At 40.6% G+C, this 17128-nt stretch overlaps 1 protein-coding gene across 4 annotated transcripts in view; it reads left to right on the forward strand.

Annotated features, from left to right (window-relative positions):
- Positions 1-17128, forward strand: part of Ccnt2 (cyclin T2) — a 34739-nt gene that overhangs the window by 5430 nt on the left and 12181 nt on the right. For 3 of the 4 annotated variants that reach the window (XR_008719515.1, XM_055602067.1, XM_055602075.1), the window contains exons 3-5: positions 12040-12168; positions 13734-13794; positions 15689-15751. Coding sequence is in view for 2 of the 4 variants with exons in the window: in XM_055602067.1 (XP_055458042.1) it covers positions 12040-12168; positions 13734-13794; positions 15689-15751 (253 nt within the window). In the remaining 2 variants the exon portion in view is untranslated. Of the gene's footprint in view, positions 1-12039; positions 12169-13733; positions 13795-13953; positions 14062-15688; positions 15752-17128 lie in introns of those variants that run through there. The other variant, XM_055602084.1, reaches the window with a different exon arrangement.

Consider the following 17128-nt stretch of genomic DNA (forward strand, 5'->3'; position numbering starts at 1 on the left):
TTGGAACTTTGTAGACTGCCTCAGAGATCTGCCTGCCTCTGCTGGGATTAGAGGTGTGCCCGACACAGCTGGCCTGAAGAGGGACTTACTTTCATTCTTAGCTTTCTTGTTGTTTGCTCCTAAACAGTTGTTTGAGGTTGTTTCATGCAAATGAGGAAGGTAGGAATCCGGTTAAATTCCTTTTCTGGAGTCACACAGCTGCAATGACCAAAACAAGTCTGAATTCCAGTGTGGATTCCCTATCTGTGTTACTGGGGCCTCTGCATCCTTGAAATTTCCCACTAGAGAACTGAGAAAGGCATTGTGTCGGAAGGGAAGGGTGATTCATTAACTGCCTGCACCAGTATCAGCAGCTGGCTTTTTAGAAAGTAAGCTTCCCTGGGCCGTACCCTGACTTATGTAATTAGTTTGTGGGAAGGCATCTTCCGCCTTAACAAGCCTTGCCGTGGTGCCTGTGCTTGCTTCTGTGCTTGTGGAAGTTCAAGGCTGGTGGCTTAACTTTTGCTTTTTCTTTAATTGTTATCCGTCGCTATGTGCTGTGAGGCCTCACTAGGAGTGGGAGCAGCATGTGTGTACTTCTTAACCGTCCTGTGACGAGCAATTAGAGAGTGTCTGTTATCTCTGCTGTAGTTTTCTCTTGAAGCAGCAGGCTCATTTAGTGAGTTGTCCAGATTCGTTTTTATTAATGTGTTTCTCTCTAAGCCACTGAAGTGTTCATAACCCATGATTGTACCATAGCATACCTTGATACTGGTAGTTATACTCAGATGGTGCCTTCTCAGTTCATACTTCCCCTCCAGCTCACATTCTTTAAGTATTTGTTAGTAGTTACTCCACATTGTGACTGCAGAACCTGGCAGAAACAACTAAAGGAAGGAAAGATTTGTTTTGACTCACCATTTCAGAGCGGATGGTCCACAGAAGTAGGGCAGGCCAGTTTACAAGGCCAGAGCTGGAGGAATACTGTTGACATCATTGTAAGGTGCAAAGCAAGAGGGTTGGTGAGAGCTGAAGGCTCCGGAGAGCCTTTACAGTTGAACCAGCGGGACCTCCTTCCACCTGAAGCACCAGGAGCAGTTAGTAGCAGGCTTAACAAGGAGCCCAAAGGAACATTTCAGATTCATACCATGACAGGAAATAGGTTGCAGTTTGATTTTTGTGGTAAAATGTGAATAGGCATTTTGTGCATATTCGTGTGTATACATTGCAGCTGTTTCCTGATTCATCTTCAGAACCTCGCTTCATTCCCTCAAATTTTGAAAGGTTGACACTAACAGCTGCCCAGGCCTGTGGCAGCCATCATTCTGTTTTCTTCTTGGTTGAGGTTGTGTGTTGTACTGTTTTGTTGTTTGTTTCTAACTGAAGTTTCCCCTACCTCCTCCCTCATTGCCAGGCTGCTGCTCACTCTGACAGAGTGGAACCATACAGCATTCATCCATTTATGTACAGCTTTCTTTTCACTAAGCATAATGCTTGTTCAGTTCACGTCTTAGCATATGTCAAACCTCCCATGAAGGTCTGAATAATTTATTCTCTTCTCTTGTAAGTTTATCGGTTTATCTGTCAGTGTATACTTGAGTTGTTGCTACCTTTCACCTACAAGGGTCACAAGAAGTCAGTCAAGATTTTGTTTTAAATTCTTCTGCATATTGCCAAAAAGAGAATTGCAGTTTTAATATAGGAAAGGGGGGCTTGTGGGGAGGGGTTGTGTTTTTTTTTGTTGTTCTAAATTATTTATTTATATTCTATGTACGTTGGTGTTTTGTCTATATACATGTCTGTGAATATGGCCCCGACCAGCGGGCGCTTCAACGGGGTTCCAAAGGGAGGAGAGTGGAAGGAATGGGAGGGGACGAGAAGCGCAAGGAAGGAAGCCAAGTCTGTTTGTTTGATCAAGGCTTCCGTTTATTAGAAATTTTTACCCAACTTATATAGGGAGAAGGCAAAAAAGGGGGAAGGTAATTAGCTGCTGCAGGAGACAGGAAGAGTGCTTTCATATGTTAAATAGGGTGCCTGCAAGATAACTTAGGGATGTTTTCTCACGGATGCTCTAACAAACGGATGTCCTCAGTCTCTCACCCATGAGTTAGGGTCCTAGATAACTTTCACTAAATAGCTTTAGGTCTCCACCAAATGACCTTTGCTCACTATTTGGCTTTGGCCTAGCAAACACCTTTTGTCTCCACTAGATTAGACTCACTAATTAGACTCACTAATTGACTTAGGCTTCAGTAGATAGCTTAGTCTTCACTAGATAGCTTTGGCTTTGGCTTCCGTAGATAGCTTTGGCTCCTGGCATGTGAAGGTGTCAGATCCCCTGGAACTGGGGTTACAGACAGTTGTGAGCTGTCATGTGGGTGCTAGGAATTGATCCTGGGTCCTCTGGAAGAACAACCAGTGCTTTTAACCACTGATCCATCGCTCCAGCCCTTGTTTGTTGTTTTATTTTTTTCCTGTTTTGTTTTAAGCAAGGTCTTACTACCTAGCCAAGGCCTGCCTGAAACTCACTCTGCAGCCCAGGCAAACCCACGGTGCTTCTGCCTGTGTCTACTTGCATGTTTGAGCAGCTTACCCCATCACTTTGTACAGCAGCTGTGCTGTTTGCATTTTTGTGATCAAGTGTACAACGTTTTCAGTTTCCATGCCCCTTGCCAGCACTGCTTCTACCATCCTGGTGTGTTACCATCCAGTTGTTTTGAATGGCATTTCCTTGAGCCGAGCATCTTTTCCAGTGCTTGTTGGAGAAATGTTTCTTCTCATCTTGGCATCTTGAATTACTGGTTTTTATGATTGTTATGGGTGTTGGTTTTTGTTATGCGGTTTGCGTCTTTGTAGAAATACAGTGTAAGTAGGGCCTTTTCCTATTGCCAGATCTATTCTAGCACCTAAATAATGACACAGAGACATTCCTTTTTTTTTTTCCCCTTTTCTTTCATTTGGTTTTTTGAGACAGGGTTTCTCTGTGTAGCCTTGGCTGTCTTAGACTTTGTAGACCAGGTTGGCCTCAAACTCACAGAGATCCGTCTGTCTCTGCCTCTCTGAGTGCTGGGATTACAGACATGCACCATCACGCCTGGCAAGGAAGTCTTGCCTCTTCTCTCTTGCCCAGCTATTGGCTGATCAGCTCTTTATTAACCAATCAGAGAAGACGGAGAGACGGAGAACAAATTTTACACAACAGTGAGACCGGAGATTCTTCATAGAAATGAAAGTGCCCACATGCTGACTGCAACCAGATCTCTGGGCACATGAATTAGCATCTGGATGGTCCACAAGATTGTCCCTTAACACTTCTTCCTGTGGGTTTTCCTGTTTTGAGCAGAACTCACTGTAGACCAGTCTGAGCTCAATTTAGAGATTGAATTGCCTTCAGAATGCTGGGATTAAAAGACACCTAGTGGCTCACTCTAGAGGCAGAGACAGGTCATTTCTGAGTGTGAAGCCAAACATGGAGTGTGAGACTCTGGTCTATAGAGCTGGTTCCAAGACAGCCAGGGCTAAACAGAAACCCCAGTGTGTTTTTTATTAGGGAGAGGAGGGCATAGGACACCATGCCATGCTGGTTTGTTGGTTTGGTTTTGTTTTTTTGTTGTTGTGGTTTGGGTTTTTTCTTTTAGGCACACAAAAGTTACAATTGTGACATCTGGTGTTCTAAAATTTTTCTTGTTTTCATCCAAAAATTTATAGTTGTAGTTCCTAAGCTTATTAAATGTCTTACAGTGTGAGATAAGATTCCAAGTTCATTCTTACCGTGTGGGTGTCCTGCACCATTTTTTTAGTAGTTATTTTCATTGTGATCTGTGTTGGCACGGTTTTCCAAGCTTATGGTGGCTTTACATGAGCTAAGCGCTCTGATTACTCACTGTTGTGGGGCTCAGCTTTCCTGCATGTTAGTGAGAATATGTGCTGCAGGGTGCTTTTCTCCTTTTACAGCGCTTTCATTTTCTTAGAGTCAAGTGTGTTGGCTCCTCCTTCATTGCTTATTCTGCTCTTGGCCTTCTCCAAGCCAATTGTGCCTTGCCTCCCAGAAGTCTCTAGGTGCAGATTTCCCGGAGGGCAAAGGAGTCAGTCTCAAAGCCTCACTCCTAAGCTTGCAGTGGGGCCCTCTTCACCAGCAAGACTGCCTGCATTTCCGGTGAACACCTGTCAGCTGTGTTGAGGTTCTCCTGTAATGAGACCTGTTGCATTCCGTGTCCCTCCTTTGTTTTCTTGAATACAAATGCTGGGCATTGTATCTTGCAGAGTGTCCTTCTCTGCATTTGTATTGGGGGTTTTCCCAGTATGCCTTGTTATGTGGTTTAATTATAAGTATTTATAGGACTTCTCTGTTTTTGCTAGTTTGTTGTTATTCTGTGGGACTTGGTACACTTTTCAAGTAAGTCGTGAAAGGATTTTTGTCCCTTTGATAGTATTCTCAAGACTATGATAATTACACTCACTACAGCAGGCTATCCTTTAAATTTTTTAAATGGTATAAATCCTTTAGGAGTGCCTTTGGTGTGTGTGGATCCTTTTGACAGTGGGTCTCTTATGTAGCCTGGCTCACACTTAGCCTACCTCCCTAATGGTAGGATTGTAGACATGCACTTTTTTGAGACAGCGTTTCTCTGTGTAGCCTTGACTGTCCTGGACTCGCTTTGTACATCAGGCTGGCCTCAAACTCAGATATTTCCCCCAAAGCTTTGTATCTTTAAAATAGGGTCCTCTTCTCTGCCCAGATATAGGGCTGTTGGCTAATGGTGTACAGTGCCTGAAGTACAGAGGGTGTAGTTCTTACACCACGTTTTCATGATGGCCTAGGACATTGTCCTGGAATTAAGTTATTCTTGGTGGGGGTGTGCTAGAAATTGAACCCAGAACCTCATGAATTGTACACACCTTTTCTTTTGAGCAGCATCCCATCTACAAACTCATTTTTAGTGTTTTGTATAAAATAGCTATAGCAGAGTACTTGAGACCAGATGATTATGATTTACAGAAATAATAGGCACACAGTTCTGGTGGCTTGATATCATAAAATGAAGGCTCTAGTAAGGGTCCTGGTGTCTTATGGAGAAGAGCAAGAGGACAAAAAAAAAAAAAGCCCTCTTTACACTGACTTTCAGGAAAACTTTAGAGTTAGATTTTTAATGGTAAGTGATTAAAATTGTTTTCTAAGTGAAAATCCAATTAGATTGTTACCTTATTATAAATGTGTAACATGTTTTAGAAAAGGAGGATGACTTGGCATTAACAACAAACATTATATGGAGGCATTAATCTGACTTTTAACACTTTAGGTCCTAGTTGTAAAGCTGGTGCAGTATGGCCATGTTTAGGGGGGAATCTGGAGTTTTCTCCGAAGGGTGTGGCATTACTTGTTCATTGTTAATGTTTTAAATATGAAGTTATTATACAGAGCATGCTGGTAATAAATGCAAAGCTGGGCACTAGTGCTTAGTAACAGGGTATTCATTTATATGACACCAAGACCAGTGTTCTTCAGGGTGAGTTCATAGCAGTGAGACAAAGATGGAATTTGCCACTTTCTTAAACACAGAAGACAAATAGTACTGTCCCTTAAGGATATAACCTAGTGGGAGAAAAAAATTACCTACAGGTTAGCTTTTTAGAGTCTGTGTGAAGTGGCAAGCAGCAAGTGGTTTGTGCTGGCAGATGTTGTATCTTCCTAGATGGTAGCCGGGGGTTGTGGTAGGCACTAAACAGAAGTGGCTGCGAAACACGTGAGATGTGGTGATTGCACTAGGAGGCTGTGCTTAATTTCAGAACTCAAGCAGTATGCGATAATCCCTGCTAAACAAACTTTTGTTTCAATAGGCCTGTGTTTTATCATGTTGAAATAGTAACATCTCAATGTCACTGTAAAATTTATATTTTAGAGCTCTAATATGATAGAGATATAAACTTACCACATTTGACACACTTTTTATTGATTTAAGTGATTTCCAAGTTTTTATTATTTGTGGCTGAGTTTTTCTATTTAACAAGTCTGCTTTAGGCTATAGATATTGGTATATCAATCAAAAAAATCCACTGGCACTCAGCTCTAGCAATTTGGTATAGACACACATTTTGCACTAAAACTAAAGGTAAAACAGAGCTGCTGTAGAAGTATTTAAAATGAGAAAGTTTATTGTTTGCTGCGTAAATCTGAAGAAAGTGAAAAATGATGGCAATTCATGGCAGGGAGAAGAACCTGTGAAGATTTGGGGGAAATTGAATATATTCAAGAATTCGGAGAGGCTGGATTATCTTTAGCATTAGTTGCTTCTGTATTTATTTTTTTATGACAGTCCTATAGCTCTGGGTGGCCTGTAACCCACTGTGTAAACCAAGCTAGTCTTGAACTCTCAGATCTACCTCCCTCTCTTTCTTCAGGGATGGGAGTAAAGGCATGCACTATCATGCCCAGCTAACATTAGCTGCTTTTAAAAGTGCCCTTCTTGAGAGGTAATTCACAGACCATAGAGTTCATCCATTAAGAGCCCATAATCCAAACTGTGTCCTATACCACTGTCACAGCAATTGCAGTTTACAATATTTTCTTCCCAGTCAAAAGAAACTGCCCCCTAGGAAGTGTGTTCACCAGCCCCTTCCCTCTGCAGATCCAGTAAGTGCTGAAAGTAACTTGTCTCCGTAAGTTTGCGTATTTTATAGTAATGGAATTATGAATAAGATTGATAACTTTTTAAAGATCTGTCTCTGATGCAGCACTGTTGGGACTCCGTTCCTTCTCACTGCTGAATGTTCATCTGTCACGCGCCTGCGCTCATCTGTCCACTCATCTGTCCGTCAGTGGGCATTCGGTTGGTTGGTTCTGCTTGCCAGCTCTCTGAGCAGTGCTGCACTCAAGTGTGTTGGGTTTTTAGTGGAAGTTCTGGATTGTGTGTTAATTCTAAACTTCAGTGTTTTGGGTGGCTTTTCGAAGCACATTTCAAGGAACTGCCAAACTGTTAAAGTGAGTGGTCACACCATTTTAACCTTCCCATACATGCTGTTTGAGGGTTCCAGTAACTGCATTACAAGCACCTGGGGTTTGTGTGTGCATGCATGTGCATAACGTAATGTAAATGTTCTATGTGTGTTGTGCTTTTCGCTTTCTTGACAATAAACACATCCTGTTTATTATTTTTTGTTTTTGTGCTTGTATTAATGCCATATTGGTGCCACATTACAAAAAATCCTTGCCTAATCTAGGATCATTAATTTTGTTTAGTACAAAAACAAGTAAAAAGCCCTCCAGTTTTGTCTGTCTCTGTGATAAATCCTTTTGACTTGTGAGGTAATTCTTTGATGTAGAGAGTTTTTCCCCAGGGTATAAGGGTTGTGACCAGGACAAGGTTGTTGGGGGCATTCACCTCCATTGAGTGTTTGTGTGTGAGAGTGGTCTATTTTCTGTCTTTCTTATTTCTTATTCCCCTCACAGCCCTGCCTGGGGGCTTGGGAGGAGAGGGGAAAGTGGTCAGTTGAAGTTTTTCTGTCAGTGGCAGAACAGCCTGTCCAGAGCCGAAGGGAGAAAGCCCTGTCTGTCTCCCCTCCCACCCCACACACCCCCCCCCCGCGCCCCCTTTCCTGTCCTTTAATCAACTATTGTTACTGGCTGCCTCTTGCAGTTTTCAGATTTAAAAGGTGTTTGAATCTAGGTATAAAGCACGTCAGTCACTTACTGAGCCCAAATGAGAGAGACATCAGTCAACAGTCTGACTGGCCCCAAATTGTCAGTGCTGGGTCCACCTGCCTCAGATCCTCCACGTGGACTGTCAGAGTCCAGCTTTGACAGAGGACCACAGAGCATCAGTGACTCAATCTAGCATCTTGGTTGTTTTCTCATTCAGATACTTAGGCACACAATGCTGTCACACAAGAAAATTAACATTGGTTTAGAAGGCTAAAAGTCACTATTCAATATGTTGAAAAGTAATACAGAAAATAAGAACTGGTGTTTATAGACTGAGTACTATAAGCAATATATTGAATGTGTTATACAATCTGCCATCTGAAAAAGCTTTCTAGTGAGGATTATTTCAACACTAAGGATCAGTTTCTAAGAAAAATGAAAAAACGTCAACTTATATGTTGAAGGCTAGGTAGCATTTCATAGTTGTCTCATTATGACAGACACAACTCCCACCAGTTCACAGTTAATGAGCAAAACCACACAACACTGAAGAGATGGCTGAGCAGTGTGAGAACACTGGCTGTTCTTCCAGGAGACCCAGCTTCAGTTCCCAGAACCCAGAGTATACCTCACAACAACCTGTTATTCCAGTTCCAGGGGACCTGGTGTTCTCTTTTGACCTCCAGGCACACTGAGGCATCTGGAGGTCCACAAAAGTATTTATTTACTGTTTAACTTCTGAAATTGTTTGAATCAGGAATTCCATAATCAGAAATTAATTCATCTGAACAGCAGTACATCTTCATAAAGATCCTGTGGGAGGATTGTTCAGAGTGGATAAGTGCTTAGAAAGTGAAGGCTCACACCATGCCAAATTTTTGAGAGATATAGCAGCACAGAAAGAAGGGGTGTCAGGCTGGAAGCAATTAAGGAGGTGTGTCATGGTACAAACTTGAAGGGAGAAGATGAGTAAGAAAGGACATTTTAAACAAGGTTTTTTTAGATTTAAGATCAGAATTAACAGTATGAGGTTGTTTGAAATCACAAAATATCTCAGTCATACTCCTATTTGCCCAAAGTGCCATGTATTTATGAATTGGTTCTGTTTTTACCACAGCTATGTAAACAGGTATTGTTTTCTGGGCCACAGAATAATTTGCCTGTGCTGCTCAGATAACCGCTGGGATTACAGTACAACAGTCTGACTACTTGGCTCCCGTAGGCTTCATCACCTTTACTCTCATTCTCCGTATTAGTGTGTCAACATTTCTGTAAAAATTTGTCTTGGTTTGAGAATTTTTCATTCAAAAACGAGAGTGGGGAACAGGCAGAGTTCTTGAGTTCAAGGCCAGCCTGGTCTACATAGTGAATTCCAGGACAGCCAAATCCACGTAGTGAAACCCTGTCTCGAATGAATGAACAAATGATTGAATGAATGAGTGAGCAAGTGACCAATCAACTTTCCTTTAGCTGGAGTAATTTGAGATGATTTCTTGAACCAGGTATTACAACATTGAAATACTGTGTGTGCCTCTCCCCGATGAACTGAATCTGTTTCTGTTCAGTCGCAGAAACCAAACTGTTCTTTTCCAATAATGTTGTGATTCTTGCCTTTAAACCATGTTTACATGTGCCAAACAATGTTGGCAGCTTTCAAACTCATCCTTGAGCATAACAGAGCTGCTAGTAATGCTTATGTTGCACAAAACCTCAGGAATTCTCTTCAACTGCCCAGAAAGGACTTAAAGCCTCAGATGGCTATTGCCAGGTGTCTGCCTAAAAAGGTTTGTTTTCAGGTTATAGAGGTGTGGGGTGGAGTTCCTGGGCTTCCCAGGAACTGACTGGGAGGAGTGTTTATAGTATTAGACTGCAGAAGACAAGACTAAAGCTGTTCGTGGGGACCAGAAAGACTTCATGGGAAAGTGTGGGTAACCAAACCACAGGATTCGGTCCCAGAAATCCCTGCCTTGTATGCTTTATGTTTTAAAAGTAGTGCAACACTTTGGAATTCATTTTAGACTGTCTTATCTTCTAAGGAGGAAGGTTGTAGAGCCTAGAAGTTATATGGCTTGGGGTTGTTTTTGTTTTGCTTTTTGATACTGAGGCTTGCTTGCTAGAGAAGAGGGTGGGGAGCCATGACTGGGAATTGTGTAAGTTAGCTGAGAAATGTTTGGCAGAGACTTTAATAAGTGCCTTTTGGGCAAAGAGGAGAACATCGGTAGTTAGGAGAGAAATTTAAGTCTTCTTTTTCTTTTTCTCTCTTTCTTTCTTTCTTTCTTTCTTTTTTTCACTCTCCATTGCTTTCCTTTTGATAGCGTTAGCAATTGAGGGCTAGTTTCACTAGATTGTGAGCAGTGTCGTGAATGAGAGACTGTGGGAAAGCGGCTTACCTTTGTTTTCTTGAGGACTTCTTGAATTTCTTCTATAGTTGATGGCTTACAGGTTTTCAGAGTGCCATCTGTAGTGCTTAGAATTTGATATTGGTACCTTTGGGTATTGTTAGCCATGTTGTACACTCGGCAAACACCGATACACTGAATGAAAGATAGGGAATTCAAATGAGTGATTCAGTCTGTTTTAGCTGAATGCAGACTCATTTGCTTGAAGCACTATTGATAATTTGGAATTCTTTAGTATTACTGTTATAACATTAGTTTGGCTGTAAATAGGTATTAATCGTCTTTCTGTTACCGTAAAAAGATTTAAGATTTATATTTCTGGTGCCGTTGCTTTAGAATTCTGGCAAAGGAAACACATCTAAGGCACAGCAAACTTCTCACTGATCAGGAGGAAAAGGCCACAGTCCCCTTGGGGTCTTCCCTCCAGTGACCTAAAAATCTGTTGTGCTAACGTAGGCCCTTAATACATGGACCTTTGGGGGATATTGAGCATGTTCAATATGGTAGCATACCCCTTTAATCTTATTGCTCAGAAGTCAGGGGCAGTAGGATCTGCTCTACTTACTCCTGTGCCAGTGCAGTTAAACTGGAAAAGCCCCCTTTAGATCCATAGTCCAGTGTGAATTTCATCAGTCTCACGTGTTTTCAGGGAAGGATTTTCCTTTCCTCTATCAGATACCTTCTTCTATTAAACACATAAATAAATCTGTTGGTGATAAAATTTGTGCCTCTTTCCCCACCTTCCCTGTGGTGTCATTTCTGTGTAATGAATGACCCTCAGATAACAGACCAGCTGGTCTTTTGCCCTTTGAACAATAGGTACCTGCATTTGGAAATTACCACTCTGTGGGAGATATTTGTGTATATTTTTAAACTTTTTCTTGGATTTTGTTCTAAATGTTACATGTGTGAGTGTTCTGCCTGCATGTGTGCCTGAGCAGCAGTGTGCATGCCTGGCGCCCTAAGTGGTTAGAAAGGGCGTCAGAACCCTGGGACTGCAGTCGCAAATGTTTGTGAGCCACAGTGGGGTGCTGGGAATTGAACTTGAGTTCTCTGCAAGAATAGCAAGTGATTGAACCGCTGAGGCCTCTCCGGCTCCTTTGTGCAGATTCTTGAACATCTGAATGTATAGTATGTTTGGCTTTGAGTCAATGATTACTTGATTTGTTACTGACCCTGGGAATAGATAATTGTTGAAATTCCTGTCTCGTCGTAGTCAGTGCCCATGTAGTTAGTGCTGTCTGTACTTAGAACCCCAGTATTTCCCTCACAATACCTGGACGGGGCTACTTTCCAGACCTCCTCTTAGAAAAGCCTCTGTTTACTCTCTTAGTCTTTATTATGTTTCTCTTTTTTTTTTTTTTTTTAAGCTGTAGTGAAATAAAGGTTCTAGGTGGCCTGTTCATTTTCAGAATTCTTTTTGTGTTCTGTCCATGTAGAGTCTCTTCCTGCCCTATAAATAACGTGACTCCTAGACATGTGGGGATTTGATGCTGGGCTGAATGGAAAGAGGCGTGTGCTCTGTTTGGCCTGCTGTCTTAACTTTCTTAAAGCTATGCATCACTTTGTGTTTTTTTTCCTTTGCCTAGGTCAAAATCTGTTTCTTTCCCCTTGTTTTATTTGTAAAAATAAACACAGTGGGTAATTATTTAAAACTTTGAATATTGTCTGGTCCTGTACTGAGTTGTGAGAACTTTTTAACACCAATGTTGCTAAAGTTGATGTGCAGTGTGCCCTCTTGCTGAACTGGTCTCGGGGAGGGAGAGAAAAGTGAGAGTGAGCTAGATCCGTTCTTACACAGCTCAGTGGCAAAGTTTGTGCTTAAGCATGTACAAATCTGATTCTATCCCCAGCACCAAACAGTGTGAGACCTTTCACATTTTTACCTCAGTCCCAGTGTATATACTTCATGCTATAATAATCTATTCATCTTTTTTTAACCTGGCCCATCCTCGGAAGTACAGACTATTCCAAAAATGTATTTGCTTTTAAATGACCGACTTAAAAAAATCTCTTCTGCAGATAATATCACCTACTGCATTGTTTTTGGCTGCAAAAGTGGAAGAACAGGCTCGAAAGCTTGAACATGTTATCAAAGTAGCACACGCTTGTCTTCATCCCCTAGAGCCACTGCTGGATACAAAATGTGATGTATGTAAAGCAGGGGGGTGGGTTGTTGGCATTTGTTTTATAAATTTGAAACCAAAAGCTGCTGACAGAAAGGCTTCGTGTAGGCTTCATGACTTTGGATGGCATCCTGAATCGTATAAGGTTTTAAATCCTACTTTGATTTAGTTGTTTTGAAATGTTTGCGAATTCAGTGACTTATCCTCACAGTGTACCCACAGTGGAAAGGGTAGGTCCTATGAAACCAGAAGTTGAGTAACTCTGCAATGAAACTGTTAGCAGAGGAAGGACTAGAGAAACTCCAATTTACTCTAGACTAGTAGGTACTCTTCTCAAGTTCTGTGACATCCTAAAATAAGAGCTACAAATGTGGCCCTTTGCAGTTATTTTTCTAGCATTATAGGTAAGTCACTTAGTTGGGAATCTTCACCCACTTAGTGATAAAGTCCTACGTTTAGTTTAGGCTCTGGATAGAAGTTTGATACATTTCAGCATTGATGCTGCTTTTTAAATGAACAAAATGTTAATGTGTACATTAAATAATAAGAAACTTGTAATTGTTTAACAATAGTCCTCATAGTTCCTGTTAATAGAATAAACTCACTTATACTAGTGTGCACATTCTAATGTTTTAAAAATCAGCTCGGTGACATTAAAGGTGACTTCACTCTGGGCTTAGTGTATTTTCAGAAAAATGAGCATGCATGTGTATGTATATGCATTTAAGGCAGATGTAGCAGGGTCTGTCTCTATGTAGTCTAGGCTAGCCTCAGGCTCAGTCTTTCTGCCTCAGCCTGCCAATGATACAGGCACCACACCCAGCCTTTTATGTGACACATTGCTTCCTTCTTACCTGGGTTGTTAGGGTTCCGAGACAGGGTGGAAGGAGAAGTTTGATGTGCTTTCTTCTGAGAGCTTTGTAAGAGGGAAACTTGTTCCTGGATTTTAGGGGATTTATTCTATGATAATTTGTCACTCTATGGAGAATGGATGGCATTGATCAAGGGACTTAAGGCTTACATTTTCTAGGGAAGTAACAGACCTGTGTTGGTAAGTTTCCTTTGACAGGGCAGGTTTGAGCCAGTGCCCTTCGTGGCTTAGTGCTCCTCTACTTGGTAGCTGGAAACAGTAGTGCCTGCCCCACCCTGTCTCCTAGTACCCTGTTGTATGTGTTCCTTGGCTTTGTTTGCATTTGTATTTAAAAGTGGTTCCATTTAGAAGTATCTCACGAACAGGCTGCTCCATCTTGCCTTTTTTTTTTTTTTGCCTTATATATTTGTTGGGCAAATATATAGGCAGCTACAGCTTTCTATCTTTATAGTTCTTTTTAATATTTTTTTGAGACCGAGTCTCAAATAGCCCTGACTGTCCTGGAACTCACTGTGTAGACCAGGCTTGCCTCAAACTTACAGAGATCTGTTGACCTCTGCCTCCCGAGTGCTGGGGCTAAAAGTGTGTACCACCACACTGACTCTTTGCCTCATACTTGCAAGCAGCTGTTGTTCTGTAGTCCTCATAAGGTTAAACAGTCCAGGACTGTCTTAGTGTTGTGTTTATTCTAAACATCTAATATCATTTTTATCTGGCAGGCTTATCTTCAGCAGACTCAAGAACTGGTTTTACTTGAAACCATAATGCTACAAACACTGGGTATGTGCTCATATCATTCTGTGTTCGCTAATGCAATATTCTAAACAAAAATCTAGAATAACTTCTTGTTGAAGATAGTTTTTTAAAACTACTTTTGGAATAAAATAGTATTGTTTGTTCTAAGAAGCCATTTTTCTGAAATTTCTTTTGGCATAGCATAGTTGAGTGGTGCCCATGGCCTCAGTGTGACGGGTTTTACAGTGACAGCTCTCTACGTCACTGTGAGTTGCACAGTGATGTGAAATGGTCCTTTGTACAGAGGTGGTGGTATGTACACATATTTTTTGCAGTCCTTTTATTTTAAACATGATGTAGTAATTATTTGAGGGAACTTTGCTAATGAGCAAACTGAGGCATAAGAATGTTACAGACTTAATCTAAAGTTAAGTGTCCTTAGAGAAGAACCCAGCAAGTCTCAGCAAGTTGAGGTCAGATAAGTACAAGCTCCTAGGAGATCAGAATTTAAATCTACAGGCTTTTGACCACTTTGTAAAATTGGGACAGTTTCCTTATCAGTTATACTTCCATCCTGCATATGTGGAATAAAGACTGCTTTGTATAGCAAACTTTTGTTTTTATTTCCCTGTTATTCCATTCTCAAACACTGGAGAGAAATATAAGTAGAAGCAGAAGTGGTGGTCCATTCTTTTAAACTCAGCACTCAGGAGGCTTAGACGGGTGGCTCTCTGAGCGGGCGGGCAGTCGGGGCTACACAGTGACCCCGTCTCAAAAAGAACGAAATACAAGTACAGCTGCGTGTGCTGCCATATTTTTACTATGAAAGTAGCTTATTTAAAACACGTGAACTAGGTTTTAATAAAAGCTACAAAATGGAAATGAGTGTTATTGTCCATGAATCCAGTTATTTGTCATGTTATTATCTAATTACAAAATCTACATGAATTTATGAAAAGTTACAGACATTTTAATTTGAGATTAGGATGTTACCTCATGGAACACAAACCTCTTTTTATGGTTTGAAGGCATTACATAGGAGCTGAAGATGAGAGTCAGACACAACCTTAACTTCTGTGCTCCTGAGGCCGTGTTCCATTCCCAGTACCACAAACAATGATATGTGTTCCATTCCCAGTACCACAAACAATGATATGTCATGCCTATGACAGACACATGCTTACACATGGAGAGTGAATGCATAGTATTTTAAGTATAGTACAAAACATCTTTTTAGTTGAACTGTTACTTGGCTAGTTAATTACAGGAAAAATATAAATAAAGTACACCTTTATAAAACCTGATGACTCACTGGTTAAACTTTACTCAGTGCTCTCAAGGTACTAAATAATAAGAGCAAAAATCCTGCCACATGTAAGAGCTGACTGGATATTCGCTGTAAACTTTCTAACGTTTTTTTCCTTGAGTTTTTGAAGAGATTTTTAGAAACTGCCTGCCTGTGTAGCTCAGTGTCCACATGATTTTCATTAGATGTAGCTGTACCCTTTGATTAACAGTAAAATAAAGAGAGCTGCTGTTGACAGCAGGTTTGTTTATGAGAGGTTTGTGAGGTTTATGAGAGGTTTGTTTACATCTTCTGAGACAGATTTTTAATGTTAAAAGATAATACATAAATGCAGCATGATAATAATTATTTGATGATTTGAACATAAGCCCAGCTGAATTAAAATCTTAAGTTTTAGATCAAGTTGTCCTTGTTGTTTAAATAATTGTCTGTTTTCCTGTTGAGAAATGAGAAAGTACTTACCGTTTCTTCTGGAGGTTAATATGTCAGCAATGAGAAGCATTAATGCTGGCTTTGGATTTCTCTTAACACTGAAGAGTGTATTAAACATTTTTGATTTTTATGGTGAGCCGCATTGCTCAGGCAAGTATTGTAGTGGTAAGTAGTTGGGAAAAAAAGTGCTTTTCATTTCAGGTTTTGAGATCACCATTGAACACCCACACACAGATGTAGTGAAATGCACCCAGTTAGTAAGAGGTGAGTGGTCCCTCAACCTCCTGGGATAAATAAGATAAGTTGATAAGTTGATGCTTTCTTTCCTCTAGGATTGGTACAGATATTGTGTATTCTTACAGCCTTTTGTTGGGTTTTATTAAAAAGGGAAAATGTCGTTTTGAAAGTGTTCTGTATCTTAGCCAGTCTGTCTTTGTTACTTCTGTCTTTGTGTCTCCAAGTGCATTTGGTTGCTTTGTGTGGTAATGGAGAAAACTAACAAAGCATATCATATTCCTTACACTTTATTTAACCAAGAGCCCTTTGTGTCTGTCTATTGGGGACACTAGAACCTTCCCACAGGTTGCCAGTATTGCTTCTCTAAGTCCCATTTGGATTGGTTATGGGCACATTGCAGCCTCCAGGGGCGGCTCCTGTGCTTTTTCTCTTTTTGAAAATAAAATCCGGTAGTTTTGGTCTCTTATTTGTAGGATTCTTAAACAAAATGGATAATTGGGTGATGGTGGTGGTGTGTGCATATGTGTGTCTGTGTTCATGTTAGTATTTGTCTGGATTGTCTCATTCTACATTGAATTCATTTTACATGTAGATAGCATTTTATTTTGCTGATGGCAACATTGGAAAGCAAGCCTAGAGTCTTCGTAACCACCACCCTTGCTGAAAGGGAAGTTTTGTTTGCTTGTTTGTTTGTTCAGAGTAGAGTTCTAAGACTTGTTTTAGTTCTAGGATCACATATTACCAGTGAGTCACTTTGTAAACCACAATAGTTTAACTGTGGTTCTTACTCTTCACAATCATACAGATATATTTCGTAGCACAGTCTCTTCCCTAGTTAGAGTACAGTACAGACTCAGAAACAACTAGTTGTAGATGTTAAGAAGAAAAGCTTGTAGGTTGGATTCACTGAAAATTTGAAAGAGTAAACTAACCTTTGCGAGGTAGCCAGGGCCTAGCGAAAGACATCAGTGTGGATAGCAAAGGTGCATATGGACTGCCTTAGTGAATAATAAAAGGCAGTTTTAAACTAACTTAGCAAAAACTATACATTTGATATTTCATTCCCCAAAAGGTTGCTTTGTGGTTTTTGGTTTTTGTTTTTTATTATTTGATATTGTTTTGTTAAAATCTGGTATCTTAAACCTTTAGAGAATGAGAGATAACCAAGATCCTTTGACTCAACTTTGAAGTGACTGCACTTCCTCTGAAGATTTTCTTTCATCATTTTTAGTGTCTGTTTCCTTTGCTCTTTAACTACTTTGAACTAACAAGAGCACATTTCCCTCTTTCTGTTTATTGAATTTAGAGACAGTCCTTAGGAAACATACCACAGTTGAGTGTTTTAATTATTTTGTGGGGTGCGTGTTTGTTTGGTGGTGGGTATATATGACTCATGTAAAGCCC

This window comes from Psammomys obesus, unplaced genomic scaffold (assembly GCF_907164565.1).
Source record: "Psammomys obesus unplaced genomic scaffold, mPsaObe1.curated_primary_1811, whole genome shotgun sequence".
NCBI lineage: Eukaryota > Metazoa > Chordata > Mammalia > Rodentia > Muridae > Psammomys > Psammomys obesus.